Source organism: Toxotes jaculatrix, chromosome 2 (assembly GCF_017976425.1).
Source record: "Toxotes jaculatrix isolate fToxJac2 chromosome 2, fToxJac2.pri, whole genome shotgun sequence".
NCBI classification, from domain to species: Eukaryota; Metazoa; Chordata; class Actinopteri; family Toxotidae; genus Toxotes; species Toxotes jaculatrix.
Genome location: NC_054395.1, coordinates 9,285,786 through 9,313,715, shown reverse-complemented (window position 1 = coordinate 9,313,715; position 27,930 = coordinate 9,285,786). Strand labels below are relative to the sequence as shown.

General features: G+C 40.3%; 1 protein-coding gene across 11 annotated transcripts in view; it reads left to right on the top strand.

The window, feature by feature from the left end:
- The first annotated feature begins 3,110 nt into the window (after positions 1-3,110).
- Positions 3,111-27,930, top strand: part of ptpn11b (protein tyrosine phosphatase non-receptor type 11b) — a 38,474-nt gene continuing 13,654 nt past the window's right edge. For 10 of the 11 annotated variants that reach the window (XR_005894673.1, XR_005894668.1, XR_005894672.1 and 7 more), the window contains exons 1-3: positions 3,111-3,205; positions 17,771-17,893; positions 24,947-25,141. Coding sequence is in view for 5 of the 11 variants with exons in the window: in XM_041047432.1 (XP_040903366.1) it covers positions 3,192-3,205; positions 17,771-17,893; positions 24,947-25,141 (332 nt within the window). In the remaining 6 variants the exon portion in view is untranslated. Of the gene's footprint in view, positions 3,206-11,392; positions 11,466-17,770; positions 17,894-24,946; positions 25,142-27,930 lie in introns of those variants that run through there. The other variant, XM_041047450.1, reaches the window with a different exon arrangement.

Genomic DNA, 27,930 nt, shown 5'->3' with positions numbered 1-27,930 from the left:
CCTTCTGTGGAAAGATGGTTTTCAAGTTAATAAGTGTAAGTAGTTTGATTAAAGGGTTATATGGGAATTAAACTCAAAACAGAGTGCGACATCCGTATACATAACTAAATAATGAAATAGAGGATCACTGCTTGGGTGACACCCGGGGGAGCTGGAGGGTTGAGACAGTTCAGGGTGAAATATGTCTTTTGGAGGACACGGGATTCACAGAACCAGGGAGACAAAGAAAGCTCATTTTGATTCATGTGTTGAGCAACTGACTGTGAGAAGCTGCAGAAGCAAGAGCTTTCTGAGGCAGCCAGCACATTTTAAACACACAGTGGGTAATGCAGTCTTTTCAATGGACAAAGTGGATTTTAGAATTATGCAACAAACTCAGGCCCTATCTGGATAAATTTCATCAAATCTTCCAACCGGAGCCAAACGCAGGCCCAAGAGTCCAGTAGAGACCACGGCGCTGTGAGCGATGGAAGAAGCTGTTCTTAGAAAACCACTGAACGATCTTCTAAGAATGTTTCAGTTACTGCCCTAAAACAAAAAAAAACTTTACCCATACCATACTACACTTCACCCCCATTTTTGTGAAACAAAGTTCCTCTCTCACGGCTTTTTATGTCCAAATGGTAATAAAAGTTCTTTCTCTCTGACAACGCTCCAGCTGTCCAGCTGCATCACTCTCAGTATAAGTCCCCTTTGTTTCCCCTTCCATTTTTTTTCAGTCCATGGACAGGCAGATTTGCAAGTCTCGAGGCAAAAGGGGCCAAAGGCCACAAGCCTATAGAAGCAGCCACCTCAGGGTTGATGGGACATCCTGGTTTCCATTCCCCTGGGTGGGAAACTAGGCTTTGTGTTCTTGAGTCTGCTTGTCTACTTGTCCCTCTCAGACTCAACAGGACATCAGTCCGCATTGTGTAAAAAGTGAATGTTGTATATGTTCTACTCTTACAGGTATCCATTGTTTTCTTTCACGTCTGTGACAAACTATCAGGACACTCTTGGAATTTGTTTGAATTGTGTAATCCATTAAGTGCACAATCATATTTTTTTGTCAGTGTCATTATTAATGCAGTGTAGCCTTTTCAAATTAATATACACATAAATTACATTACTACACAACACAAATTACTGGTTGCCAAGGTGACACTCTCCCTCAAAGAACCAATGTCCACTTCAAAATTCAAAGCACCAGCTTTGAGGTTAAACTTATTACATCAAGATTACTTTTCCATTATAGTCAAAGTAGCATTTTTATGGTCATTGACCCCCAACACAAAAACACACACAAGCTTGACTGACCTTTTTCTCCAACACATGCAGCAGCCAAAGTGAACCAATTTCCTCAAGTTATCTGCTAAAACATGCGCTTGCAGCACAAAAAAGTTTCCCATCATCCTTTAAACTAACACATACAGATATACAAAGGGTGTCCCAACCACCCAATAAATGGTAATGACTTTGTTTTTCAAGTCCTTGAGTCTTGTATCAATCACATTTACTATTAAGCACTAAACGTGCACTCAGTGCTATTCCAATATAGTGCTATTTCTCACCCTCCTCAATGATTTCCACGATGTATCGATCAGACAGTAAAGTCCTCCCATCCTGCAGTCATCACTGGACCCAGACAATAAACTCTTCAAATCCATGGATCCTGCTTCAAGCACCTTGCATTTGGCACTCTGACAACAGACATTCCACAGAGAGGAGAAATTCCCTCTCCATCATTTCAGTGTTTGTCTGTAGGCTACAGCAGCACACCAGGTCAAACAGTGGAAAAGCAAATCCATAGATGTGAAGCCTGTGGGCTCACAGACAATTGCATAAGCCCATCCATCCCCCAGTAGATTAACCTCTGCTGATAACCGCAGGCTGGTGACGTCAGTGCTGCTCTGCCTCGCTTACACTCCTCACCCCCTCCACCGCCAGGATGCTCCAGAGCAGGGATGCTGTACCACCATGACTGCATAACAGAGGTGGAGGTATAGACCTGCTTTATCTCTCACAAGGTGATAGCAGAGCTTTCGTCTTGTGAGCAAAACACTGCAGAAGTTCATTACTAAGCTTGTAATGCAGTTTTGGTGTTCTTTTTTCTGCTCTGTATCTTCCCTGTTCAAATGTTGTATGTAGTATGTTTTATTACGATCCTGATGAAGGCCACAGGCCAAAATGCACTGGTCTAACAATAAAGTTGTTCTATACACCACAAGAGTTGCTGGAGTTTTGAGCTCTTACGTTCATGACAATCCTTTCGCATCATTGGTGGAAATAAAATAAATCACTGGGTAAAAATAACTTTTGCTGTCCTGCTGTTTTATTCTCGTCAACAGGTGACATGCACATCTATTATAAGCCTGTCATCTTTGCAACTACTCATAGTTAATAATTAGCATAGCATTCATCCACACAGACAGCATCTAAACAACGTGGTCACACACTGTTTAGCTGGGCTCCTATTTTCAGCTTTGACCATGAGTCATCCTGTCACAGGTGAGGATGTAATGACCTATTTCTGTTTATTTTTTTTAAAGGGCCCTTATAATAAAAGAAGCCTCTGATGTTAACCCGAATGTGTCACTGAGAACTTTAACAATGTCCTCCAAGCTAGCACCAAGTTAGCTGAGCTTAGTCAGAACAGAACAGGAAAAGAAAATAATCATGCAAAACAAAAGTGTACAATGGTCACTGGACAAAAGAATGTGTCGTCTCACCAAAACAGCGTTTTTAAAAGTGACAATAGGCTACAGCATGATGTTTAATTTTAAAAGTTAGTTTGGAGTCGAAAACTTAGCACAAGCCAAAGGTTGTAATTCTGTGTGAGGCACAGCATCTCCGTCTAATAGACATCTTATTTTGATTTAATCATAATAAAGATTCCTGTGAACAGATCAGAGAACTGTAGTACACAAAAAAAAGAAAGGAGATTTTTTTTTTTTTTAAGGAATAAAAATACAATGTAAACAGGAATATTTCAAATGGCTGGTCATTAAAATAAAAGATTTTTTTAAAAAATCACCTGCTACAGATTTCTCCAACCGAGGCCTTTGTTTTGAAGGTGATAACCGGAAAACGTGTCGGTGGTTGTGTGTGTGTGGCTCAGCACGCAGGTTCAACAGAGCTCTCACTCTTCACAGCGGCTCAGCTGAGGCAGCAGGGCGACGTTTGAAGACGCTTGACAGCTCTCAGAGACTGCTATGACATCTCGCAGGTAAAGTCGAGCTTTGTGTTTTACAAACCGTCATTAGTCGCGCGGTAACATTTAACATTTAACTTCACGCTGCACGAGCGCTCCGAGATTGTGCCGGTGAGACTGAAGTGGGGCTGGCACGAGAAGAAGGCAGGGGGAGCCTCAACTTTTCTCACGCCACACAGCCAGTCAGCAGAGACGCCTCAGATTTTGAATTTCACACGAACAAACTTCATGTTGTGTTTGTCTTGTGAGTTGTGAGTTATGTAACTGACTTCGCTTAAAGTGCGGCGACGCTGGGAGCTTTGATAAAACGCTGAATTGCCTTTAATTTAACCAGCTGCTGAAGAGTGAAATGCCAGTTTAATTAAAGTGCACGCCACCTTGCTCTGTTTTCACGTTTTACTTTAATTTGCTTTTTGCGTGCATGTGTTTGTGAATGGTATGAATTCTGTCTGGACTGCAGCTCAGTCAGACCTCCTTACATAACTCCTCACACCTATTTTCATACACCACACAAGTTTTTTTTTATTCCAAAGTCTTTATACTTTTCTAATTCAGTGCTGTGGGCTATTTCTGTCTCTGCCCTCTCGCTTTGCCTCTCTCTCTGTGCACAGTGCAGGAAATTGGCTTATAGCTTCCTGTGAATCTGAGCCCTGCACACAAAGTATTGTATTAAACTTATAACAAATTTAAAAGGTCACTTTAGTAAAACCACCAGGAAAAAAAACACGTTTTTATAGGAATATTAAACCAAAAGTAGTGTCCGATCTCCAGTGTTGTATTGTTACAAACTAAAACTACAAACTATTTCATACCAAAGTAAAATGACCAATTAATATTAATAGTTAGTAGAATTAATATTTAGCTCTAGTTCCTCCAGGAGTAGCATTAAAATGATAATTTTTTCTGCTTTTTAATTAAGATGTGCAGCTTTTTAAATCAAGTACAGCGACCTGCGTAACACTGACAGCTTTGTGTCAAGTGTTGTGTTACTCATAAATGTGTATGGTGTGTATATTCTGGCTAACAACAATAACTTTGTGCTCTTCTGATATATTATTAACCACATGCACATCTGTGCACTAGCAATGATTTGTAGGCCTCACTGAAACATTGACCAGCTCATCATGCGAGGAATTAAGAGTTACTGTGTAGTGAACACCGTGAACGTGGATGGATACATGTACGGAGTCCTTATTTAGATATCGCATTACTGATTCATGTAACATCAGATTTCCTCCTAAACAGCCCTTTACAGGTACTTTACAATACACAGCGAGTTAGATAATATTACCTGCTGTATGTATAAGTAAAAATAATAATTAATCGAGCTGTCTGTTTTATTTGGCTTATTTGCTGTGGCATGTGAACTGGTGCAGTGAAATACAGCTGTTTAAAGTTTGGCACTTCTTTCTAGTCCTGATCATAACTAATACTTTGCTCAAGTGTAACAGCTGTTTGTCCTGGTACAGATTTCTGTGCAAGGTGACCTCTGAAATGTTGACTCCAGCAGTCGGCTTGTCTCCTGGCCGTTATGGCTGTTGTGGACTGAAGAAAATGCAAAGTTAGCACACAGAGAGTTTACAGTTGATACAAATAGTTGACCACTATATGGGTGGAAAAGATGGCAGATGTGTTGTATCGCGTGATGTTTGACGTGCGTCTTTTGTGTCCTGTACGCCTTTGGTAGGTGAAACTGCAGCGGTGAAATAATGTTGATGTTGAGATTAAAAGGCCAGCCTACAGATTTTAGTCCAGCTTCACAATACACAAAGGCATTTTTTTCTCCTCTGACAGAACAAAGGCTGTTGAATTCTGGCCATGTTATTTGGGAAAATAGCATTTTTCACAATAGAATCTAGCTGGATATGGCTTAGGCCTCAGCACATCAAAGGGAGTTTGGCAACAGCAAAGCAACCAGGCTGGCTGAGGCATTTATGGAAAACTTTTTTTTTTTTTTTACAACATTTTTTTTCTGCAACACACAACATTCCCTTACTCATGGTCCATTGTCTTTAGTTGTTTCCTGGTACACCTTGCAGGAAGGATCCACCTATATACCCGTACACTTTTTTTTTTTTTTTACTACTGTGTGTGGCTTGGCTTTGCATAAGCTATCAACTGCAATCCAAATCCTTGTAAACTTGCTGCAGTGGCTGATTATCCATCAGACTATTGCAGGAATATCGGTATGGAGTATTTGCAGTTTGATGGTCCCCTATTTTATGTGTATACTGATGAGGACCTCAATCAAAGTGTGTGTGTGTGTGTGTGTGTGTGTGTGTGTGTGTGTGTGTGTGTGTGCACACGTACGTACATACATATACCTGATTCCCAACAGGTGACCAGTTGACATATACAATAGAAATTTAGGGTAATTACCTTAAACTTTTATTTCACTTTCTGTGATTCAAATTATTGGATTAAATTACACACATACACAAAATCTCAGTAAGGTTGGTGAGAAAAAAAGCGAATGGTGGCAAAAAAAAAAAAAAAAACTATGAAAATAAGAACTATTTATATCATCAATTCTGCCCCGGGGGCCACAGCCACCAGCAGGCTAAGATCAGAGATAGTGGAAAACACTGAGACAAAGTTAAAAGCTGTTTTCATTTCTGCCAGTTTCCCTGGTTTGTCGCGGGCCGAGATGCGTACGACTGTGGCTCGCTTTGTACTTCCTGAGCTGAAATACCACAGGGGAACAATATTACAGTGAGTGCCATCTTGATCTGACAGACCTGCCCTCCTGTTGATGATAGAATCACTCAAACTCCCCATTTCAGGAAGGATTTTAGTTCATCTCTATTGGGGAGGGCTGGAATTTCCACATATTTTGTTTTTATTGTTCGTGTAGTGAAGATTTATGGCGGTTTAGTCATAAAGGAACCATTTGTACTGTCTGTTATTGTAATTGTACCATCAGCGTAACAATGATTAAGCATTGTAATGCCAGCAGTGTAACTGTGGGTCCAGGGAAAGAAGTAGTGATGCAGAATCACTTTACGTTGCTGTTCCATTTTTTTAAATTACACCAGTTGTTTCTTTGTAGTATTACAAACTTTCCACTATTGGAAACCACCTCAGCCCCCCTTTGTTTATGGAACAGACCTCGTCTGTCACTGAAACTCATTTGACCAGCTGAGAACAGTGAGTCAGTTTTCTCGATAAGCCGACAGGAAAACAACAGCCCATGTGGAGGAATAAGATAACACTGCCAACATTTCCAGGAGTGCTCTGAACCAACTGCTAGTTTTTTTTTCCAGACACGTTTTACATGTTCTGAATTTTTATTCAAACAGAAAACAATGGTGACGAAGCATAAAAATGTTATCTCCACATGCCAATGATCTTTGAATGTTGCTTAATGCTCGTGTGCTTAAACATTTAAGGGCAAAGTGCTTAAAAAGGTAGAAAGGACATGCTTTACTAAGTGTATGTCAAATATTTGATGTTTAACATATCAGAACTGCATTTCTCTTACATTGAGCCATGTAAATCCAAGCTTAGCTTTGATCAGGTTAATACTGCCACACCTGCTGTTGCCTCTGTGTCCTCTCTGTAGATAAACGGCTTTGAATATTAAAGTCACGCTCATTTGATTGTGCTTCAGTAAAAAGTGCTGTTCTCTCACTGTCTTTAGCTGGCGAAATGAGTTGGCTGGAAAAAGAGAAACAAAGTGATGACCCACTAACTTTTACCATCTAACCCCTCTTTACTGGCACTTACAGCACTCAGCACTTACATAAACTGGCAAGTTTGTAGCACAAAGACATGCTTTGATATCTGAGAGTGATATTTCTGTCCATTGCGGGTGTTTAATTGTTTCAGTGGTTTGTTTCTTTCAAACTGAGTATTGCAACTAATAATTCTTTTTCTTACCAATAAATAAAATTATCCTGCCGTCCCTTAGATATTAAGATTTCTAGCAAATGGGGATTGCGAGATACAAAATGAAGTTATGTAGGTCTTAAGCATGATTTATGTGCCAACTAGTATGTCCTTGGTTTTGCATAGGAAATGAGATGTGGAAAATCTTAGCCGAGTATCACCATAGATTTGCTTTCAATAATACGATTGTTATCAGTGCACAGTTTCGATTGCACTGAATGCCTAACTTAACCACATCTGTTATGTGCTGTCCCTTTATAAACGGTAAAATCGCTCGTTGAGTGGAAAAAACAAAGAATAGCACTGTGAAAAATGTTACTGTTAAGTTAAGCATTTTGTATTTCCCCTGTGCAGTGTTTAGTCCAAGTTTACTAGTTTTTTTTTTTTTTTTTTTACTAGTTTCTGTTTTCCAGAAAGTTTGGTTTCCAGGTTGTCTGTTGAAAAAACGCTGGATTTGTCTGTTCAGAAAAAAAAAAAAAACATAGTAGTTACTTATTAACCAATAATGCCTGGTGCCACTTCTACTGTGTTTGACAAGTCCTGTTTACTCCATGTAAATACAGAAAGCCACAAACTATGGATACCCTGTGCCATTAGTTTTTTATCTATCTATCTGTCTTTAAAGAATTGTCTAACTGCCCTGAAAGCTTTTGACCATTTGTCACTAGTGTTTTTGTTAATCAGTTAGTCAGCTTCTGGTGGGTTACATATGCGCAAGTGTTGAAAACAATCTGCGTTCACATGTGCAGTGATTGGCAGTGAGTGAGAATTGAGCAAATTCCCCTAAGCTGACTCCCTGGTGCTACACAGAGAAGTTAAATATTCAGCGACGGGGTGTGTGCGAGATTTGTACCCCATGTAAATACCCCCAGTCATCAACTGGGCTAAAAATATCTGCAACATTAGCAAAATCCACACCCCGGGGCCTGTCTGTGACCAATATAGTCTCAGCAGAGGCTTTCATGCTACGCTGCGGCTACTAAGTATATCACCTTTTTGTCAGTGGGCCTAGACGGGAGTGCTTTAAATAGCCAGCCAGGGCTATATTGAACTTGAGACATTATGTAAGAGGATAGAGCGGTGGCTGGATGCACATTGGGCCTGTTTCCTCCCAGCCAGCCTGAGGCCTAACCTGCAGCTCCCAGTTGCCTCTGTCTTTCTCACAGTAGATCCAGTTTATTCTCCCCTTCCCTGTCGATGTCTCGTCAGATAAAACCAAGCTATTTGAAATCTCGTTTTCTTTTGTCTTGTCTCTGTCTCTATCCCTCACTGCCCAAGGCCAGATGCAGGGAAATGGGGCGCCTGCTGGTTGTCAAAGGGAATCCTATTCTTGGAAAGCCCTGAGTCACTCCTGCTCCTGTGGTCATGATCTAAGGAGATGAGGGAGGAAGAGAGATAGAGGGTAGGGATAAGGTGGTATAGGAAGGCCATGCTGTTCAGTCTGGTTTAAAGACCTCTTACTAACCCAGATCTACAGTACTGCACAGATAAAAGGCTACACAGCTTTTGGGACATCAGTCATATCATCCAGGAGGAGAGTTTCCCTAAAACAAACTGTGAGTTTGACACAGTGGATTTGTACAGTCCTATTGTAATTTTGTGTCAGATTATTTAGTATTTTGAAAAATATATTTACTTTTTGTAATTAATTGTCCTGTAGATTATAAACTCTCAGTAGCAATTACTAATGAAGTAAAACATGAGGGTTCAAAACCAAAACTTTAACTTCATGCAAACAAAGCCCCAGCAGGTTCAGATATGCCATTTATATCAAACAAATCATCCGGCATCCAGCAGAGTCGCAAGAATCAGGGCCAGAGACCCAAAAAGTGAGAGTAGCAGTGAGTTTTTAACTGACAGTGTGAGAACGAATACTTTGCCGGTGTAATTCTGCTCCCCTCTGGGTTAATTGTACCTTTAGAATTTGTTTTGAATTGACACCCTGCAGCCGTGTTAGGGTTATAATAGGACAATCAACGCATGGCAGCCCACAGTAATTTTATTAAATCAACACTTACTTTAACTGGACAAAATTACTGTGTAGTTTTTACTTTGTGCCCAAATGTGGAGTAATTGAAAAATACCTAAACAGAACTGACTGTAAGCCTCATATTTTCTGCATCTGGTTAATTTGACACTTGAACATTTGTAAGCAAACAAGCACCAGGAGACTCTTTATGCCACTGGTTTCTGGTAACCAGGTCTTTTTCCACAAGCATTTCTTGGTGAGTGATGACCTAAATGTTAATCATTAAACAGAGCAACACACACAAAAAGAGAAAGGGCAAATACATTTTGTCCTGAGCTTAGACAACGCAGACAGCCAGATCACCAAATAATAGTTTCACTGCAGATCTTAAAAAGGCTTCCCAGGAAACCTATCAAGAGCCTTCCAGCCAGGATTGCATAAGTGACATTTGGGGAAAATGAGTTTCATAATTAAAAATAAAATGTCTTGTTTGATTTGCCTTGTACGAAAAGGACAGTGCTGGGATCAGAGCCAAAATCAAACTGTGCAACAAAGTACTATTGTAAGTATCTCACCAAAATGTAAAAGTCAGACTTACTTCTAGCTGTCAGTATTAAAGGGTTATGGATTAAAGTTCTGAGGAACTTAACATGGATCTGTGAAGTGAAGCAGTGCAAGGATCTTGTAAGATAGTCGTCAATTAATTTTGATAAATGTGAATGGAGACAATAAAGGCTGATGTGTTAAAGCTAAATTAGGCAGCTTTGAATCTTGGTGGCCCCACATATTTGCAAAAGGTAACTACATTTTTATGGACTTATATCCAGAAATCCTGTAATGTGAAAAGTCTGCTTTTGTTGCCTGGTTGTCCCCTCAAGCTGAATAGGAGGCTTCATGCTGCAACATTTATGTCTAGTGATGGACATTTGCTTTCTGCTGTGAAAATGCTGTAACTGTAAAGGGTCTTTACAATCCCAACATTCATTGCCGAAGCAGGCCTTGCACTTTTATATCTCCACAGTTTTATAGAGACTTTAGAGAGAAAAAGTTCTGGTTTGTTGCTGTAGCCTTAGTGGCAGTGTGTACTGGGTACAAACACAACTGAAGGCATCTTGGTTTGTGTAGTTTACAACACCATGTAGTTAATGGTGATGATATTTTTAGCAATGCTAGCAGCGTGGCTCTACTGATGGCAATGTTGGTCGTTCACTGGTCGTCTGGTCGATTGGTCCATCAACCAAACGACCAAACGATCTCAACAACTATCAAATGGAAGGCCGTGAAATTTTGTACAGACATTGCTGTGCTACCATGGAGTTGGCATTGTTGTTTTTTTAATATATCTCGGCAACTATTGGATGGTTGCCAAAAGAATTTGTTATTGATTGATGTTATTGATTTGTTAAATCTAATACAAAGACGGTGTCATTAAAAAGCTGGTATTTATGAGGTAACTAATTTTCAAATAAATGAAAAGTGGATGAAATGAATGAAATCAGAGTATTTGCCCCTTGAGATAGCTGTTAAATCGTTGTGCTAAAGTCTTACTCTGCCATTCTTTTGTCCTCTGCATTTATTTTCTAACTCATCTGCAAATCTCCCTAACCCATCCCTGCAAAATTAATAGCCTAATGGCATACTGCTGAATTGGCTGGATTGAGGGTTTAGCTTGGCGAGGGCTAACTATGATCCGGTGTAACTACGCCACGCACGATTAGGTGTAATCTCCAGGCACGGACAACACAGCTGTTGCATTTAGCTTCTGACAAGATAGCAGGGACCTTGTAGCTCTCAGAGACCTGGCACCTAGCTCTGGCTCGGCCTGGTATGGTCTGTGTTACAGCCAGAGAAAGCTCTGTTAGCTTTAGTATCACAGAGTGAGTTTTGGAGCGCGGCCATCGGACAGCTGCCGACCTCTTAGGTAGGAGAGAGAGAGAGAGAGAGAGAGAGAGAGAGAAGGTGAGGCTGACGGAGGAGAGCAGACGGTGGCTGGACCAGTCTGCCAGTCCTGTCACATGCGTCAGAGGTGGGGAAGGAGGGAAGGCAGAGGGACGGCTGATAGCACTGTTGAGCGCTGGTATCAGGCCTGCTCATACTCGTCCAAATCCCAGATTAAAAGGCCTCCGCCCCCTTGCTCGCTCTCCCTCCCGTCCCACACACACTCTCTCTCTCTCTCTCTCTCTAACACTCTTACAAAGCACCCCCCTCCTCTTCTCTGTCATTTCTCTCACCGTCTCTGTCTCACTCTATCTAACCCAGTAACACTTTTACAAGCACCCCCCACCCTCCCCCCTTTCGTCTCTATATCTCCCTCGCTCCTTCCCACCCTCCCTTGTGTAACAGTGCCCAGTGCTGGATTACTAAGCTCTGAGGCTGCTAAAGCAAGGGGCTGTGGCAGGCTTCGACCAGAATGGTGAGGTAGGGCAGAAACAATCCCATTCATCTTCAGTTTATTTGTTATTAAGCTTTTGCACAACCCTCACATCTCTTTTAACTCCTCCTCTTTCCGCAAATAATGGCTTTAATTCTGCTGTAATGTGTTTAATTTAATATTCAGAATCCAGAGAAGTTGGGAGAGAGCGTGTAGAGACGTGGCTGTGCAGAAGTGTGTGGTGCATAAGTTCAGTGCTTCTGATGTGTGTGTGTGTGTGTGGTGCTGTAAAGGTGCGTGTTTCAGGAGGTTTGGTTATAAAGGGGCTAATAGTGCACTGTAGTAGTTAAGAAGCCTGTTGTGCTAAGACACTCAGGAGAAGGTGTCCCCTTGCCTTCTTTAAACCTGAGGAGGTGCATAGTTGTGTTGTAGTTGCTGCTGTGGTGTGTCTGGAGCAGCGGTCCAGTGTTTGCGTCTGGTTCCAGCCTTTCTCCATTGTTTTGATAATTTGACAAGCGACAGCAGCACTATGATGAGGGATTAGATATGGATTAGTGACATAAGGCGTTTTTGCCCCCCTGTTATTATTTGTCTGTATGAATCTGTGTAGGATTAAAAGCAATACCACAAGTAATCTGTCCACCAGCTGACACCCATGACCTGTCAGTGGCAATGGTTCAACAGTACAGTAACCTAAATGTTGGAGGTGGCTAGTTTGAGTTTTATTGTAGGAAAACTGATATTAGAAATTGTGAGCATGTTGCAGATGCATTGATATTAGCGTATATGTCAGCTGCTAAGTAAAAAAAACACAGAAACAGTGATACCATGACAGTTTGCCCCCCAGAGATGAAATGTTCATTTCACTGAAAATTTAAAGGATTCTCACAAATATCAATATTAGAATTGGCCTCAAATTACAGACCAGTATAAGTCGGGCACTTACTCTTTGCTCAGATAGTTTCTGATTTACTTTATCCAGGCAAAGCTGTTTCTTTTTACACAACATGTAACGTTTGACACCTTTCTCCTGTTTTATTAAATGACAAAGGGTTTTGTAGATACACATATTTAGAATCCTCAAATTTTCTAAAACTCAAGTTATTGTGTCTCGTCTTGTGTCAGACAATCTTGAATTATATCCAGCTTTATATATAGTTGGTAAGATATGGATATGGATTTATTGATTGAGTGCCGTGCCTCAGCTAAAAAAAACATAATCAGACAGATAGTGGACTGGATATGGATAGTGGATAGAAGATACTGGAAAATGTAAACAACCATTAAACACAAACAGTATGGCAAATACCTGAAAAGCCACCACAGAATAGGAAAAACAGAATTAATACTGAACAGTGGTCATACATAAATCTTCTTGTATTTCAAAGACTGTTACTTAAGTTTTTCTATTTCTGTTTGTCTTCACTCCAATAGATGCCATGTCAGTCGTGTATTTTTAGGGATAAGATACTGTGTCTCTAGGACAAATGCATGTGGTATCTCATACGGATTCACTTTGAGTATCGTGGATAATACATTTATCAGTCTCCCAGTGCCTTTGAATCATTTCCTGTTTGTCTCCAAATTGTCCTTCCCCAGCTCAACCACCCAACCTCCCCTGCTAGACTTCCAGAGATATTTCTAATCTCCCAGGGAGGGCCTTGTCCAGTTCACTCTTTGCTCTTACATGTATTTATGACTAATCCCCCAGTAATCAGTTACAATTTATTATTTGTGAAGTTCCTCCTATAATCTGCTTCCTCGAATTGTGCAACGAGTGAAAGCAAAGCAGATCAGTTTTGCCCCCCTAGTGAGGTCTGGGTCAGATGTCTGTTCTGATGTGGTCTGTCTGTCGCGATCTGGTCCTGTCCAGGGCTTTGGCTCAGTCTTGCTTTCATCAGTAAACACTCTCAATTCACTCAGGCTGGACTGATATTTGCGTTTAGACCAAGCAGATTTAGTTATTGTCTGTCATCATCTAGAATGGATGAAATGAGAGAATACTTGCACAGCATTCATTTTCATTCAGGTTTTCTTGGTCAAAGAAAAAAAATCTACTTAGCCTTAGTCTGCGTGGCGCTGATGTGATTATAACATAGGATATTTATCCTGAGTAGTGGACATGCTGCTCTGTCGGGAAGCAGCGGCTCTCATACATAGAGTATCAACTACATGACATTCCTGGAATTCAAACCTTTGCTGCGTAGATGGGTGTATCAGCATATTGCTGGTGTTTCCACTCTTACTTGAAATTACCATTTTACAGACATCACAGGGTTTCCCACAGGTTGAGAAGTTACTTGTAGTGGTGGGTGGCGCGGCGTGTGACCGCTGTGCATTCAGAGATTCGCTCAGTTTAGAAGGGGAGAGAGTGTGTAACCCAGGTTATTTTCTGTAGCTGCCATTTACTGATGTTCCTTAAATTGGTAGCCGCTAGCTAGGCGGCTATGCACAGAGAAGCCTCTGGTGCCCACTCAGTTACTGCAGCACACACCACTCAAACAGGTGTGTGGCCAGAAATTAGTTTGGTTGAACCTGAGTGATTTGATTTACCTGTGGGGGTTTTAATCTACCTGCATGGTCCACCCAAATAGACGTACATATGTATGGGAAGTGGTGCATTATGTTCATGAAATGAAGCCAGCCTCTGGACTGTTTCTTCCTGTTCGCCATGACTCCTTCTTGTATTAAGTTAGCAGCAGCATAGACGCATGAGTTTTTGGTCATTGTTTTGCAATGCGCAACTGTCATGAAACATGCCAGCATGAATAAAAGGAACTGATAAGCTCGAAGATGCACAGTTCTGATGAATGTGACAATTTGGAGCCAGTTTTCAACTGTAACCGGTTCTCTGTCCCCATCCCTAGCAGTGTCTGTGTCTTGCTTCACTTGTCTCTTCTTTCACTCTTCTCATGTTACTACTCTGTCATAGTCAAAACAGGTCAGGCTGCTTAGTGATTGACGAGCAACCAGTGTCACCTTGATTTGGCTGATAAATGCAAAATGGTGACAGTTGCTTCATCTCCAAAAACGTACACGTCTGACATTTAGATTTAGCTCCCAAAAAGCAATTTCAAGCATTTTTTTCCCGTTCAGTTTTAGTAAATGTCACTCTCAGCCCATTTGATATGAATTGCTAAGTTGTTCTGACAAACAAAAACTCCAGTAGTTGTCAAAGTGAATGTCAGGAGAAATATGTAGAAAGCATTTTGTCATATAAAGGGCTGAGATTCGGACCTTTGCACCACAAGGAACCACAACGGTATTCTGGTGTGTGTTCGCTGCTCTGAGGTGACACAGGATCTGCTGAGCTGACACATGAGTCTTATTTTTATCTTACTGTCATGGGTTTGTGTCATACAGTGTGCAAAAACAGAAACGGCTAAATGCTTGCCCACTGTTAAAGCTTTTAGATACTATCTTCTCAGCATGAGCTTCATGAAGGCGCTCTTGTGTTACCCGCTGCCTGCTCTCCGCTGGGTTAAATTAATCTATAATAAGTCTTTGTAATGTGTCGGGGGCGGTGGTGAAAGGCTACAATTTAGGATGTGAAATGCATGATTTCCATGACTCATTTGGTCTATATGTCAGAATCCAAAAAGTCTGTTTTCCCATTCTTGTTGAATCATTGACATTTACAGGCATTTTTCTTTCTAAAGACAAAGTTAAGAGCTTCAACTAAAAGTTATTTTGGTATTCGAATAATGTGGGGACTCATTTCTCAGCTCATTTGTCAGTCTCACAGTTATATTCTTATTTCTTTTAATCAGAACAAGAAATCAATAAATGCATAAATTAGCGTGTGAGAAATGTTATAAAAACAGGTAAACTCTATATAAGTAAATGCTTGTAAACACACTGTCTCACAGATTGTCTGTGTGCAGGCAGGGATATATATATGTACACTTATTTTAAACAATAAATTAATAAAGTATTGGTGTGTTTCTTTGGAATAAACCTCATATAAATAGAGGAGTGGAAGAGAATGATCTGCTTTAGTCAGCACATATCCAGCCCTGAACTGTGGTCAGGCTTCCTCATCACAGAATCCAAGCAGCACGGATATTTGCCAGCAACCAGCTGGCATCGATCCAGAGAGTTGACTTAAAAATGTTATGCTGATTTTTTTTTTTGTTCTGGGTATATTTTTAATGTTGCCAGACTTGTTTGGACTACTGGTTTGCATAGTTTCAGTTGTGTAATTATCTCCAAAAACAAACAAATTTTCTTTCAGATGACAAGTAGATTTGTTTCCTGCACTAACTACTGCAGCTCTAAATGACTGCCTGAATACTCGCACTTATTCCTTATGTCACCAATCCATATACTTGGGTATACTGTGTAAAATAACTTACAATATAGATTCAAATGCGTGTATGTGTTTTAATTATGAAGTCCCAGTGTAATAGAGAAAGAGGCAGTGCATTCAAAACTGACTTTTATGTACATCGTGGCGTTGTTGTTAGTGAGGGGTGCAGAGCTGTGTGCTTCTCACCAACTGAAAGTTAATGTTTTTACTGAAATGTCACATGAAGGACAAAATGGCTAATGCACTTTTTGCAGCGTGTTTGTCAGAGTGATTACATGGGGCCCCCACCGCCCCCGATCCCTCGGAAAATGCACAACCACAGGTTCCTGCACTGTTGCATATTTTCTGTCATCCCCTGATAGACAACACGCCACTTATGGTATATGTGTGCAATTTCATGTCAGTTTTGTCAAACCCCCCGGCCTTGACACACAAATGGGGCCCTGGATGGCTAATGGTGCATTGGATTAGCCACCAATGGCACACGGTAGTTATGAAGGTTTAACCCAATGATCCCTGCTTAAACATGAACTCTAAATCCAGACAGCTATTCACTGCCACATTGCTGCTCTACCTCCTCACTGCCTCTTAAAGACTAATATAGTCTGTCACACATTAAACACAGGCTTTACGCAACGTGTAGATGTACGTGGTTACTGTCTTGCAACTGTTGAATAATGAATGTATGAATAATGAGTAATGCGTATGGTTTGCTTTGGATAAGTTGTGGTGTCAAACACTTCAGTGAGGGTGCACAACCCAGATAATCAGTCAACATACCTGAGAAGTGGATGGGATAAATATTTGCATGGAGTGTTTTGTAACAGAGGAAGTAACTTTGTAATTATTAGCTTTGGCTTTGCTGTACTGTAAACCTGAATGTCCTTCTCTTTCAGACCAGGACAGGACATACAGTTTGTATGTATTCTCTGAATCATCAAGAGAAAATGTGTGTTCTCTTTTTATTTTGTATGAAAGAGAGAAGTAGTCAATGTACTGACACGCTACCATGACCATGATTACAAATATTGAATTTGTAACTTTTAGTTATTACAGTTCCTTCCACTTTAGCCCCAGATCTGCCACTTTTTACACAGCTCACTTTTGAAATAATGTCAGTCAGGCTACTACTGCTCAGCATAGTTCATGTTTTTGTGTTATTAAGGAGCATTGCATTTATTTATTGATGTAATTGTACACTTAAGTGTGAATAGAAGCAGCTAAAGGCAATCACGTGCGATCGGTCAGCTGATAAAAAGAAGCAGGCAACGATGTGTGACATAAAATATCAGCATTTACTGTAGGCTGATTTAAGTACAGTGAGTTCAGTGCCTTATAAATTCTTGATAAATGATGATATGGTGGTAAACCACAAAAACTAAAAGATTAACATCATCTTCGTTGCAGTAAAAAGAAAAGAATTAGGGCTGATATTCATAAGCAGAAACTTCTGATTCTGCTTATCTATTATCAGTTTCTCTCTTAAATGAGATGTAGCTCCATTCATTTGAGCACTGAGTCCTCACATAGGCCTCACAGTGACTATGTGCCTGACAGTCAGAAGAATAAATGTTCAGCAGCTGTACACAATTCACAAACTGAAGCTTTACACAGCCAACAAACACTGATCAGTGAGGCACAGGTCCACCTAAATGACCTCAAACCAGCTATTTTTCCTCCTCAGTTTCTGGGCAAAGGCAACAAACCTGTCAGTGAAATCCACACTTCTGAGATCATCTGATTCAACAGCCATAAGACGAGAAGCAGAGACATTTCTCATCTTAGTTGTTAGTTTGTTGATTTTATGCTCTACCTTAAAAAAAAAAGTAGCATCTTTTAGAAGTCACAGGAGCATGAGCAGTTAAAGCTAAAATCTGACCTTTCTGACTGAAATGGGCTCAGAATTTGTGAGATACAAATATTTTGTATTTAATGTAAGATGGCTGTCGTATAAGATGGGAGATTGTACAGATAGCATACATTCTCCTAACATGGACACATGGTTAATTTGGGTGAGTAACTCTTTTGTCCCAAATTTCTCAGGTGGTTCCACCCCAACATCACCGGAATCGAGGCAGAGCAGCTCCTGTTGACCCGGGGCGTCCACGGCAGTTTCTTGGCTCGGCCCAGCAAGAGCAACCCGGGGGATTTTACCCTCTCTGTCAGGTAAGTCCTCATCTGCTCTCTCGTCCTTTCCATGTTTTTATTGTTCAGCCTCACTGTCTAACCTCACTGTTCTCACCGCTTCAGCCTCGAGACCAAGCAAAGCTCTGGTGCTGTCATTTTGAGAACATTTTAGGCACTTTGCTAATGATCCGATCCACTGTGAAGGTCTAAATGCCTGGATGACCAAAAATTACACACAAACCAAACTCAAGAGTTCAAAGGTCAGATGCTCAGTACCTTTCAAATACTTGTGTGACCATGGATTTTGTCAGTGCACTATCTGAGAACGAGGAGTGACTGTGCCAGTTGGCTAAAGTGGGAAGTTCATCTGTGCAAGGCCTCTGACATGACAACGCACGGGTCAGTACATGATGTAACATTTTGTCTGCGGTGAATAGATGGCATTTTTAGCAAAGTTGTTTTGTGCGAGTGTTTCTAGGAACATGTTAGATAACACATCAGGAATGTGCAGTTTGGTAACATTCTGATTAATTTGGCCAGCAGGGCCGAGCTGTCGTGGAGCCGAACAGGCCCAGCTGAGCGTAATACTGTGTGAAACCTGTCGCTCTTGCCTTAAAACATATTTCTCAAAGTCTCTACAATTGAGGGCCCTGGCGTGTCGCAGGGAATGTGAAATTTCTGGTAAGCAGGAGGACTCAGCACAACATGTGGTGGGCGATTACTGAGAGCAGGAAACAAACAGATAGAAGAGGAGGGAGTTTGAAGAGTGGCTCTTCCTTGGCAACGGAAGCTTTTAAGAGATACATCAGTCACACAAGTGCCTGGAAGAAAGTCCGACCGCATTTGTTACCCTGTGACTAGCTGACATGGCGACATGGGTATGGAGAGGCTTTGTGTGTGTGTGTGAGACAGAGAGAGAATGAAACATAGGCAGAAGGAGGAAAAGGAAACAGAGAAGTAAGACAGGCAGTAGCTTTTAAATGATGTTAAAGAGTGAGGGACCTGTTAAGGGTTTGACCTTCCTGTGGTTTATGTGTGGATGTATGTGTGTGGTACAGGGTGCTGTAAATCACACACATCACAGGAACGGCGGTGGGGTGAGCTGTAGCCCTGGTTTGTGGTCTTCACACAGACACACACACACACACTCACACACTGACACACACACACACACACAAGTGGCCACTGCAGAGCCTCACTTTGTACCAAGCAGGAGGAGAAGGGCAGCAGAGTCTCTTATTGTGCTTCTATTAAACTACATTTTAATCTTTACCAATGTCCCGTTTTTGTCACTGGCCACTGTTCAGCAGAAGTTAAACAGGCTCAGTGATTTATACCTTTGTATTGGTAAAACCTAGATTTAAAACTGAATGTAAGGTTACAAGATTGCCATTGTATTTTTTATAACCATTGTTGTGGCGATACTGTGCAAAGGGTAGCCTCACGTACAGCACACCTGTGTCCCTTCTTTAAAAAATAAAGGAAAAAAAAACCTGTAACTTTCAGAATGATGGGCAGTATGGTATATATGCGGAAACTGTGCTATACATTGACATGTTTTTCAGGAAATTGTACCAACTACCAGGGTAAAGCTCAGTCAACACCTGTACCTGTTTGTGATGATCATTGTAATGGCGTGGAAATAAAGTCTGTAAAATGTGGAAAATATTGGAATATACTGAAGATAATTGCTACTTGTATAGAAGCTATTTTTAGCCGGGACATCATTCTACCTAACTCATTTTCCAGTTCTCCTCAAACACACACACACACACTTGCACATTCAGTGTCTTATCAGAGCAGAGGAGAGGCTAATTAGCTACTCATTAGTCAGGTTTCATCTTACTAAAGCCATTATGAGCAGGACAGTCACTGTGAATGTTCAGATTGTAATGGACGCTGAGGGACTCTGTTGTCCCTCTCTCTCTCTCTCTCTCTCTCTCTCTCTCTGTCTCTCTCTCTCTCTCTCTCTCTCTCTCTCTCTCTCTCTCTCTCTCTGTCTTATCTCCCACTCTCTGTCTCTCTACTTCTTATCTCCACCACCTCTTTTCTTTTCTGGTCCACGGGGTGAACAGAAGGAGGAGGGGTTGGACAGAGCTGCTGCTCAAAAGCGTCTGAGGGCTGAAGTCTGAGACGCTAATGAGAGCTTTTTGAGGGTTTTGAAAATGTAATCAGTTCAGAGTTTCATGAAACTCAAAGAGAGAAAAGAAAAAGTTGGAAGGGGGAAAAACTTTAGCCATAATTTATATCCAAGTCGAACTTTGTGAGGAAAGCAGTCTGGTCAAGTTTTCTCCATCTTTTTTTCATGCTCTTTATACACTGTAAAGACCCCGAGGAGGAATTTTAAGGGCAATCTTAAGAGAGAATTTTGCAGGGCAAATAACCACAGAGAGCAAATGGATTTTCTATCCTTTTTATTATATAATGCTAGCCAGGGTTTACGTAGATGTTTCCACTGCAGCCAGGCTATTTATAGGTTTTCACCATCATTATTGTGAATGTTTAGTCAGCCTGTGAAGTCTTCGTTTTTAACAGCTTCAACAGTTTCTTAGTTTCTGTGTTCAATGTAAATGTTGCATTCTGACGTTTCTCAGCTAACAGAGGCATGAGGTGTAGCCAGATCTGCATGTCAACAAGGACAAAGACGCAACAACTGTAACTATATAGCGTGCAGATGTTTTTGTCAGTGTTTCTGCTTCCCTGACGCGTGCAAACACGGTGTTCCTATTGCATGTACCATGAACAATACACAACACAACAGTTCAGTTACCAAAACAAGCTGTTTGAAAGTAGTGCTAACTGCTTTTAACTACAACATCTACAACACATTTTATGCACATACATAAAATAGCATTAGGTTATAGAAACTCTTTTCTACATGAACATGTACCTGAATTATTGATGGTGGCTGTTACATTAAAGAAGGTTTGTTTGTAGAAGAAGGGAAATGATAATTCTCAGTGCAAAGTACAGAAAGTGTATTTTACTTTAAGCTCATTCATCAATGTCTGATCCCCCAGATCCAACTGTCATATATCTTCTTCTTTTTTTAATATTGTGAGAGGCTCACCAAAGTCAGACATTTTCAAATTCTACACATTAAAGAAAAAAAAAATCTAAATGTCACATAAGTATTAGTATATAGGCAACAGTGTTGTTGTATTGAATGACTAGCTGCCAGTAGCAGTGACGTAGCAGAGCTAATTCAGAGATGTTTGTTGTATCTTTTCAGCAGCACAAAAAGTAGCCATTGTTTAGCTGTTTATCTCCATGATATCTGTTTCCATCCATTGTAGAGGAGAAATTGAATCCATATGCTCAAGCTTTATCCATTCTCTTTGAGTCAGGATATCTGGAAACTGCGTATGAACAGACCAGATGAGAATAGAGAATGTACATAGCTCAAAAAGATGCCTACGTTTTACCAGATGATGCTTTTGATGTATGTGTGGTTCTTCTAAAAACCAAACCTGCAGTCTGTTCAGATGCAAAACTGGATTTGAAGTACAACCTAAAACTTTATCAACCTCAGTTTGATAAGTGGACTTGCAGCAGTAAAAGGGATTTCTCAGTGGTGTCAGGCTGTATTGAGTGAAAAATATTGCTTGGAATGGCTTCAGGGCAAAGCAAGCAATAATTTATATACTCGAGACTTTGTGCATGGATAAATATGTGCATTTTTGAGCAGCATATTCCCCAGTTGTCCACGTTTGTGTACTTCATTTTATCAGTGCATCAGTTAGTTTAGTCATACCGATTTAAATACTGTTGATTACTGAAAAACACTGTTTTACAGGATTCAGTTCTCTGGCTTTAACATTGAGAAATTTTAACTGGTAATCCTGCTCATAGATGTGATCTGTTTGCTGCTCTGGCTGTAAAGCTGCAGCAGGATAACAATGCTGTGATCTGATAGAGAGGTGCGAGGTGTGAAGGACCGTGCGTCTGCTCAGCTGGTCCTCTCAGTGCAGTAGTTCAAACAATAATCAAGGACTAAATTATCTTGCTTGTATTGCTGGATTTGTTTTTCCACTAAAACAAGATACCACCTCACCATGAAATGAAATGCACTGTAAAGAATTACATGACTTACCCTGTATATTCTTAGGATATACTGTATATATGCTCTGGTTTTCCTCCTGAATATTTACAGTTGTTCACAGTTTCATTTGTAATTAAAGATTCTAAAGTTTGTATTTGTTGCCTTTGGATAAAAATTTTAAATATTCTGGTTTTATGTGATTATCGTGTGGAACAAAGCAGTAAAGCTGAGATTAATCTAGCTTGTTGTTGTCAGTAAATCCAACTAATTGTGAGTAGAATTTCAGAATGATAAAGCAGACTTATTCCAGACGTGCTGTTTTCAGGCAGATAAACATTCTTTTGTTGCTGAAATAATTATTCAGGGTGTTGGTGGGAACGTACACACTGATTTGAAAATACAGAACGAGGAACAACCTTGTCCTTCTCACAGACGTGCATTAATACAGTTTTATGCCACATCCACAGCTGTTAAAGGTCTTAGGGCCCAAAAAAGTTTGGATGTCACAGTTAAATACTTGGAGTTCTACATAAATTTAGATGAGACTTTCTGGTAATAGCTTTGTCATAATTGTTATGTTTGCATCCTCAACCATTAAACTCCCTGCAAGGATCACATTACTGCCCATCTTTGAAGGTTGAATTTGTTGTCGTGAATGGGATTAAATGGCGTCTAAATGTAGGAAAAATCTATCTCATTTTATTGAGCTGGAAATTATCAATTAACTGCAACACAACCAGAGTGTTTTCCATTTTTGTGCTTCATGGACGGTATGGAACCACCATTGAGACACAGAACCATTTCCTTCTATGCTTTAACCACAAAGTAAGGCTCTTTGTGAATAGTAACCTTTCATGAATGATAATTCATTATATAATGAATGAAGTATACTTGAAAAAAATCTGTCACAGTGTCTTTATTTCAACAGAAATTGATTTATACATACATCTAGTCTGTTGTTGCACCTTCAGCTAGTTTATTAGTGCGTATCTGAATAAAGTAGGTTGTTTTATGGTACTTTACAAATAGATCTAAGGTACATAGTAATTCAGGTTGTGTATAAAAAGAGGATTATTATTATTACGTAATCAGTAATCGAGACATAATGGAAAATTCCCGCTCATCATAGTTATGGTTCTTATTGTTTTTTGCAGAAAGATGGAGAAAAAGACAGAAAGTCATTTAAAGTAATTTGCCATGTATCAGATTAGACAGTAGTGACGCAAAGCTGAGCAAACACATTGCCTCCCTCTGCTCTTACCGTAAAGAACACCATGCCTTTATCGTAATAAATCTATTAAAGTTATCAACATCTTAGAGAGGGAGAGCGGAAATGAAGGAAAATCTAATGGTTAATGGTGTTAAACTCTGAGAGAAAAGGGGCTTTTGCCCGAGAGTTGAAGTGGGACCTTTAACAGGGCCATAGACCTGTGGCACCCTGCCAACAGCCACTAATAGAGCAAAAAGCATAGAGCAATTACCAGGAAAACACTGAGAGAGAGAGAGAGAGAGAGAGGGAGAGAGAGGGAGAGAGAGAGAGAGAGAGAGAGAGAGAGAGAGAGAGAGAGAGAGAGAGAGAGAGAGAGAGAGATTATGGGGCAGATGAATAAAAGAATGGAACGAAGGATTTACAGTATGTCAAGTGGGAGGATGTAAGGCAAGAGAAAAGGAATATAACATTTTTGAGAACAACAAGAAAAGTGATGGAGGGAAATAGGATTTGTGCCATTTGATATTACCATTAGCTGATAATCAGTTTGAGAGCTAGAGAGAGAGGGAGCTCACTGGTGTGTCTCAGCCTGGAGATCAGATAGTGCTGACTGCCTGGCTAACTCCCCCGTGGTCCCTAAAACAGTTGTGTGTTTGTGTGCCATCGTACTTAATATGTTTACAGGATGTTTTGTTTATCTCTGCTAAAGAAACATGTTTAACAAAGTCGCTGGAGATGGGAAATGGAAAAAAAAGGAGGTTTACACAGCAGAAGTACATTTATCAATTGAGCTGTTGAGCCGCATCTTGTTCTTCACTTGCTTCCAGGCAGATATCTTATAGAGTAGAATTTTATATGCGTGTGTGTCAGTGTGTGTTCACATTCGTGTGCACCTATTCAAACCAGCCACAGGACTCTGAATATGCAAAGTGGTAGCAAACGTTTTCTGGCTTATCAGTCTCTGAGCTCGGCAGCTGCATTCACTTTTTTCCAGTGTTGTGCAATCACGATGTACAGCCTTCCTCCAAATACATTAGATATGAAAACTACAGAGTATTAAAAAAAACAAAAGGGATGATCCCCTGTGAGAAGATTTGTGCTGTTTTGTTTATAGAAGTCATGGTGAAAAATATTCTGTGATAAAATGGATCAGTATTTTTTTAAATTGCTGTCTCTTTGGAGCTTTTTCTTGCATTTTCTTTCCTGCAATAGCTTGTGGCTTATTTTATCATTCCAATTCAGGCACAGATGGAAAAGGTCAAAGTTATTTTATTATATTTAACAGTTATATACTTATTAGACCTGCAGCTTTGCAAGAAAAGCTTCAGTATTGCAGAGACGTCAGTGTGTTACAGACAGAATAAGGTGGATTCGTGCAAGAAAATAACAGGAGACAAATGAAAAATGTCACCAGGTTGACATATTTCATTTGTCTCCTCTTCTTTAATGTGTTTTTAAGAAAATGAGGTTAAGTGTCTTAAAATGGGAGCAGATGGCTTGATAAGCTGGACATTTTTGTAGTGTAGTTTATAAAAATTTATGCTCTGTGAGTGAGTGTGGGCGACAAAGTGTGTACGGTCTTGATTTTGTTTGTGCGAGCATATACTGTATGAACATGTGTGTGGGTGGCTGTTTGTGTGTGTGTGCGTGCATGTGTGTGTGCGTGTGTGTGTGTGTGTTCAGTGTTGAAATATCTGCAGGGTACAAGCAAATGAGAAAAATACAAGCAGAAACATGCTGAGTGCTTCCTTGGACTGAACCCCCCCCCCCCCCCCCCGTGTTTACAGGCACAACAACAAACTGAGTGATTTGATTCCCTCCGTGTTTTTTTCCCGCACAGGCGCAACAATGAGGTGACCCACATAAAGATCCAGAACTCAGGCGACTACTATGACCTGTACGGAGGCGAGAAGTTTGCCACGCTGGCCGAGCTGGTGCAGTATTACACAGAACAACAGGATCTCCTACGCGAGAAGAACGGCCATGTCATCGAGCTCAAGTATCCACTCAACTGCAAGGACCCCACCTCTGAGAGGTGCTGACAAACACGCACGCTAACGCCCACACATGCAAATATGCTCACATTGGAGTACAGCTAAGATAAATCCAGGCAGATAAACACAAATAATACATATCGAAGGTCAGCTCAATATGTTGCTGTTTTAGCTGAATTCATTATATCTGCACGCAAAGCTCGCCCTGACCACAGACAGTTATTTTTGTTCGTACAGCTTCAGGGGTGTCAGACTGTAATGCTTCATCCTGCCATGAGAATCAGCTAAACCACCTGAGCTTTCAGTGCAGTTACAGTATCCTGTTATGGCCTAAATGCTGTTTGTGAGGCATTCTCCCCCTGCAGAGAACAAAACTGTGAGAAAAGTGCTGAAGACTTGTAATTTTAATTTTTAATTTTATTTAACTCAACTCAGCTCAGCTTTATTTATATATATATATAGCACCTTTCACAGAGCCCAAAGTACTTCACAGAGCAAGATTAAAACAGCACAGACAAAAAGCTAAAAACGAAAATAGACAACAATAAATACAGTTGAGTAAGATGTACAACAAAATTAGAACAGCAAAACAATAAAATGTTAAAAATAAAATAAAAGAAATAATAAAAATAAATTAACACAAGGGATTGAAAAGTATGAAAACCAGTGATTAATGATTAAAACAGGAGGCAACACATGAATTCTGTAAATAAAAGCCAGGCTAAAAAGATACGTCTTGAGGTTTCTTTAAGAATGTCCTCAGAGGTGGAGTCCCTCAGATCCTCAGGCAGGCCGTTCCAGAGATTAGGACCACAGTGGATTAAGGGAAAAAGAGCATGAATTTAAAGCATGATACTTTTACATTTAATATTATGCTTTTAAGTTTTATGCAATTAGGATTCATTATGATCCATTTCCAGACTATTGTACCTGCAGAGGCAGTTTTGAGGTCAGTGTGGAGTGGCAATAAAAGAGTGTAGGGGAAACCCATTAATGCCAGATTAATGTGTAACAGACTTATTTTAACAACTTAATACAAGCTGAATAATGAATTATATAGTGCATATTATAATTATAGAGTGAATTATACAGCAGGGGGCGGACAGGTGAACTGGTATTTACCTGGGGCACACTGAGGTTATATTATCATCTGTACCAGTTTGGTGTCTTGGTGACTTGCCATGTGCTCCAGTGGGAGAAGAGGCGCTGTGAAGAGGCGGGGTGTGAAAACATGAATCCAGCAGCACACTGCAAATCTTGGTGCCAAGAATGAGTGTGTTTTGTTCCATAGTATTTAGATCACTTCTCTTTTCAGTGAAGTCACACCCATATAAATCCCGTAAACCACACAATGCTCTTTTTTGACGTTTTAATTTTTTTCCATTTTTATTTGACATTTTTCAACCTGCAGCCGTGTGATTGCTCAGACAAAAAAAAAGTTCTGATTATTCTGATTATGGCGTTCATGCTAGCCAGGCAGAATACAGATTAATGGATGATTTCTACCAGCTCTGTCATCCACAACAGTTCTAAGTCTATACTGATATACTGATATATACTCTATACCGTTTCTTGGCTCTTGTGACTCTCTTTGCATCCATCTGAAGGCAGCAGGTATCTGTTCCATCTGCAGTCTCAAACAGGAGGGGTGTTGCACGCTGTCAGGCCACAATTATGCACGGTTCAGCTGGTTAAATTTTGTGCAGCAAGCGCGAGACTGTTGCAAAATAACCACTGAAACCTCTGTGCTCATGTGCGCTTCAAACTCTTTTTCATTAATTATTCTACAGCCTCTACTGTTGATCAACAGGCGTGTGGGATACTTGACACAATGAATTACTAATAACTCCCTCAGGGCGGTTCATTCCTTTGTCCTCCCCATGTGCTTCCATCTAAAACACCAGGTAACCAGGGCTTTTTAATGAGTCTGGCCAAACTAACACCTGGAGCTCCCCATGTTTAATTAGAATACAGGCTGACATGTGGCTGCCATGAGCAACATGATGTGATAGAGCCTGATAGGGTTACATTTTATAGTGGTGTTTCAAATTTGATTTATTCATACCAGGATCATGTTTATGTCAAAGTATGAAGATTAAACACACAAATATGTCAGTATCAGATTGTCAGCAATTGTTTTTCCATGAAACAGGGAAATCTGGACTGAAGTAAGCATTAAAATGATTTCAGAAATAAAGAAACAGCATAAAAAATATGTTTTAAATTCTGCTTTTATGTACATATGTCACTAACTGCAGATAGGTATGGGTTATTGTATAACAAATGAAACACTGCACTATTGTGCATAGAAAACATGATCATAAGATCTTCAACATGTCTAAAGTGAATTCAGAAGTGAATTAAACTTAAAACAGAGTGCTCCTGGCAGTGTATTTGACCTGCTGATATTTTGAATCTATACATCCCAGACAACACAAGCCCCCACCCCATCCCCAAGAAAACTCTCCTTAGGATTACCGAACTGTTGCAGTACCTTCTGACAGGAAGGGTCCTTTGTTTAAAGAAGATGAGAGTAAAGCAGACACACAAACTGATGTATTCTTATGTACCAATATACTAATTAATTATGTACCAGTGCACTATGTGTTTACACACACTGTATGTAGAGAGGATGAATTGTTCACGCACACATTAGATTTAGATGCACTTACATGAATAGTGGCAAATTCCTAAATGCATCTCATGGCAGGATGCATCAAATGCACAAACTAAGTGGGTGGTGCTGTTGTTTTTGTGGACGCTCACTAAGTAGCCACACATCCTTCTACACACGGGTTGGTCGCAGATATACAGGTTGTTACACCTACAC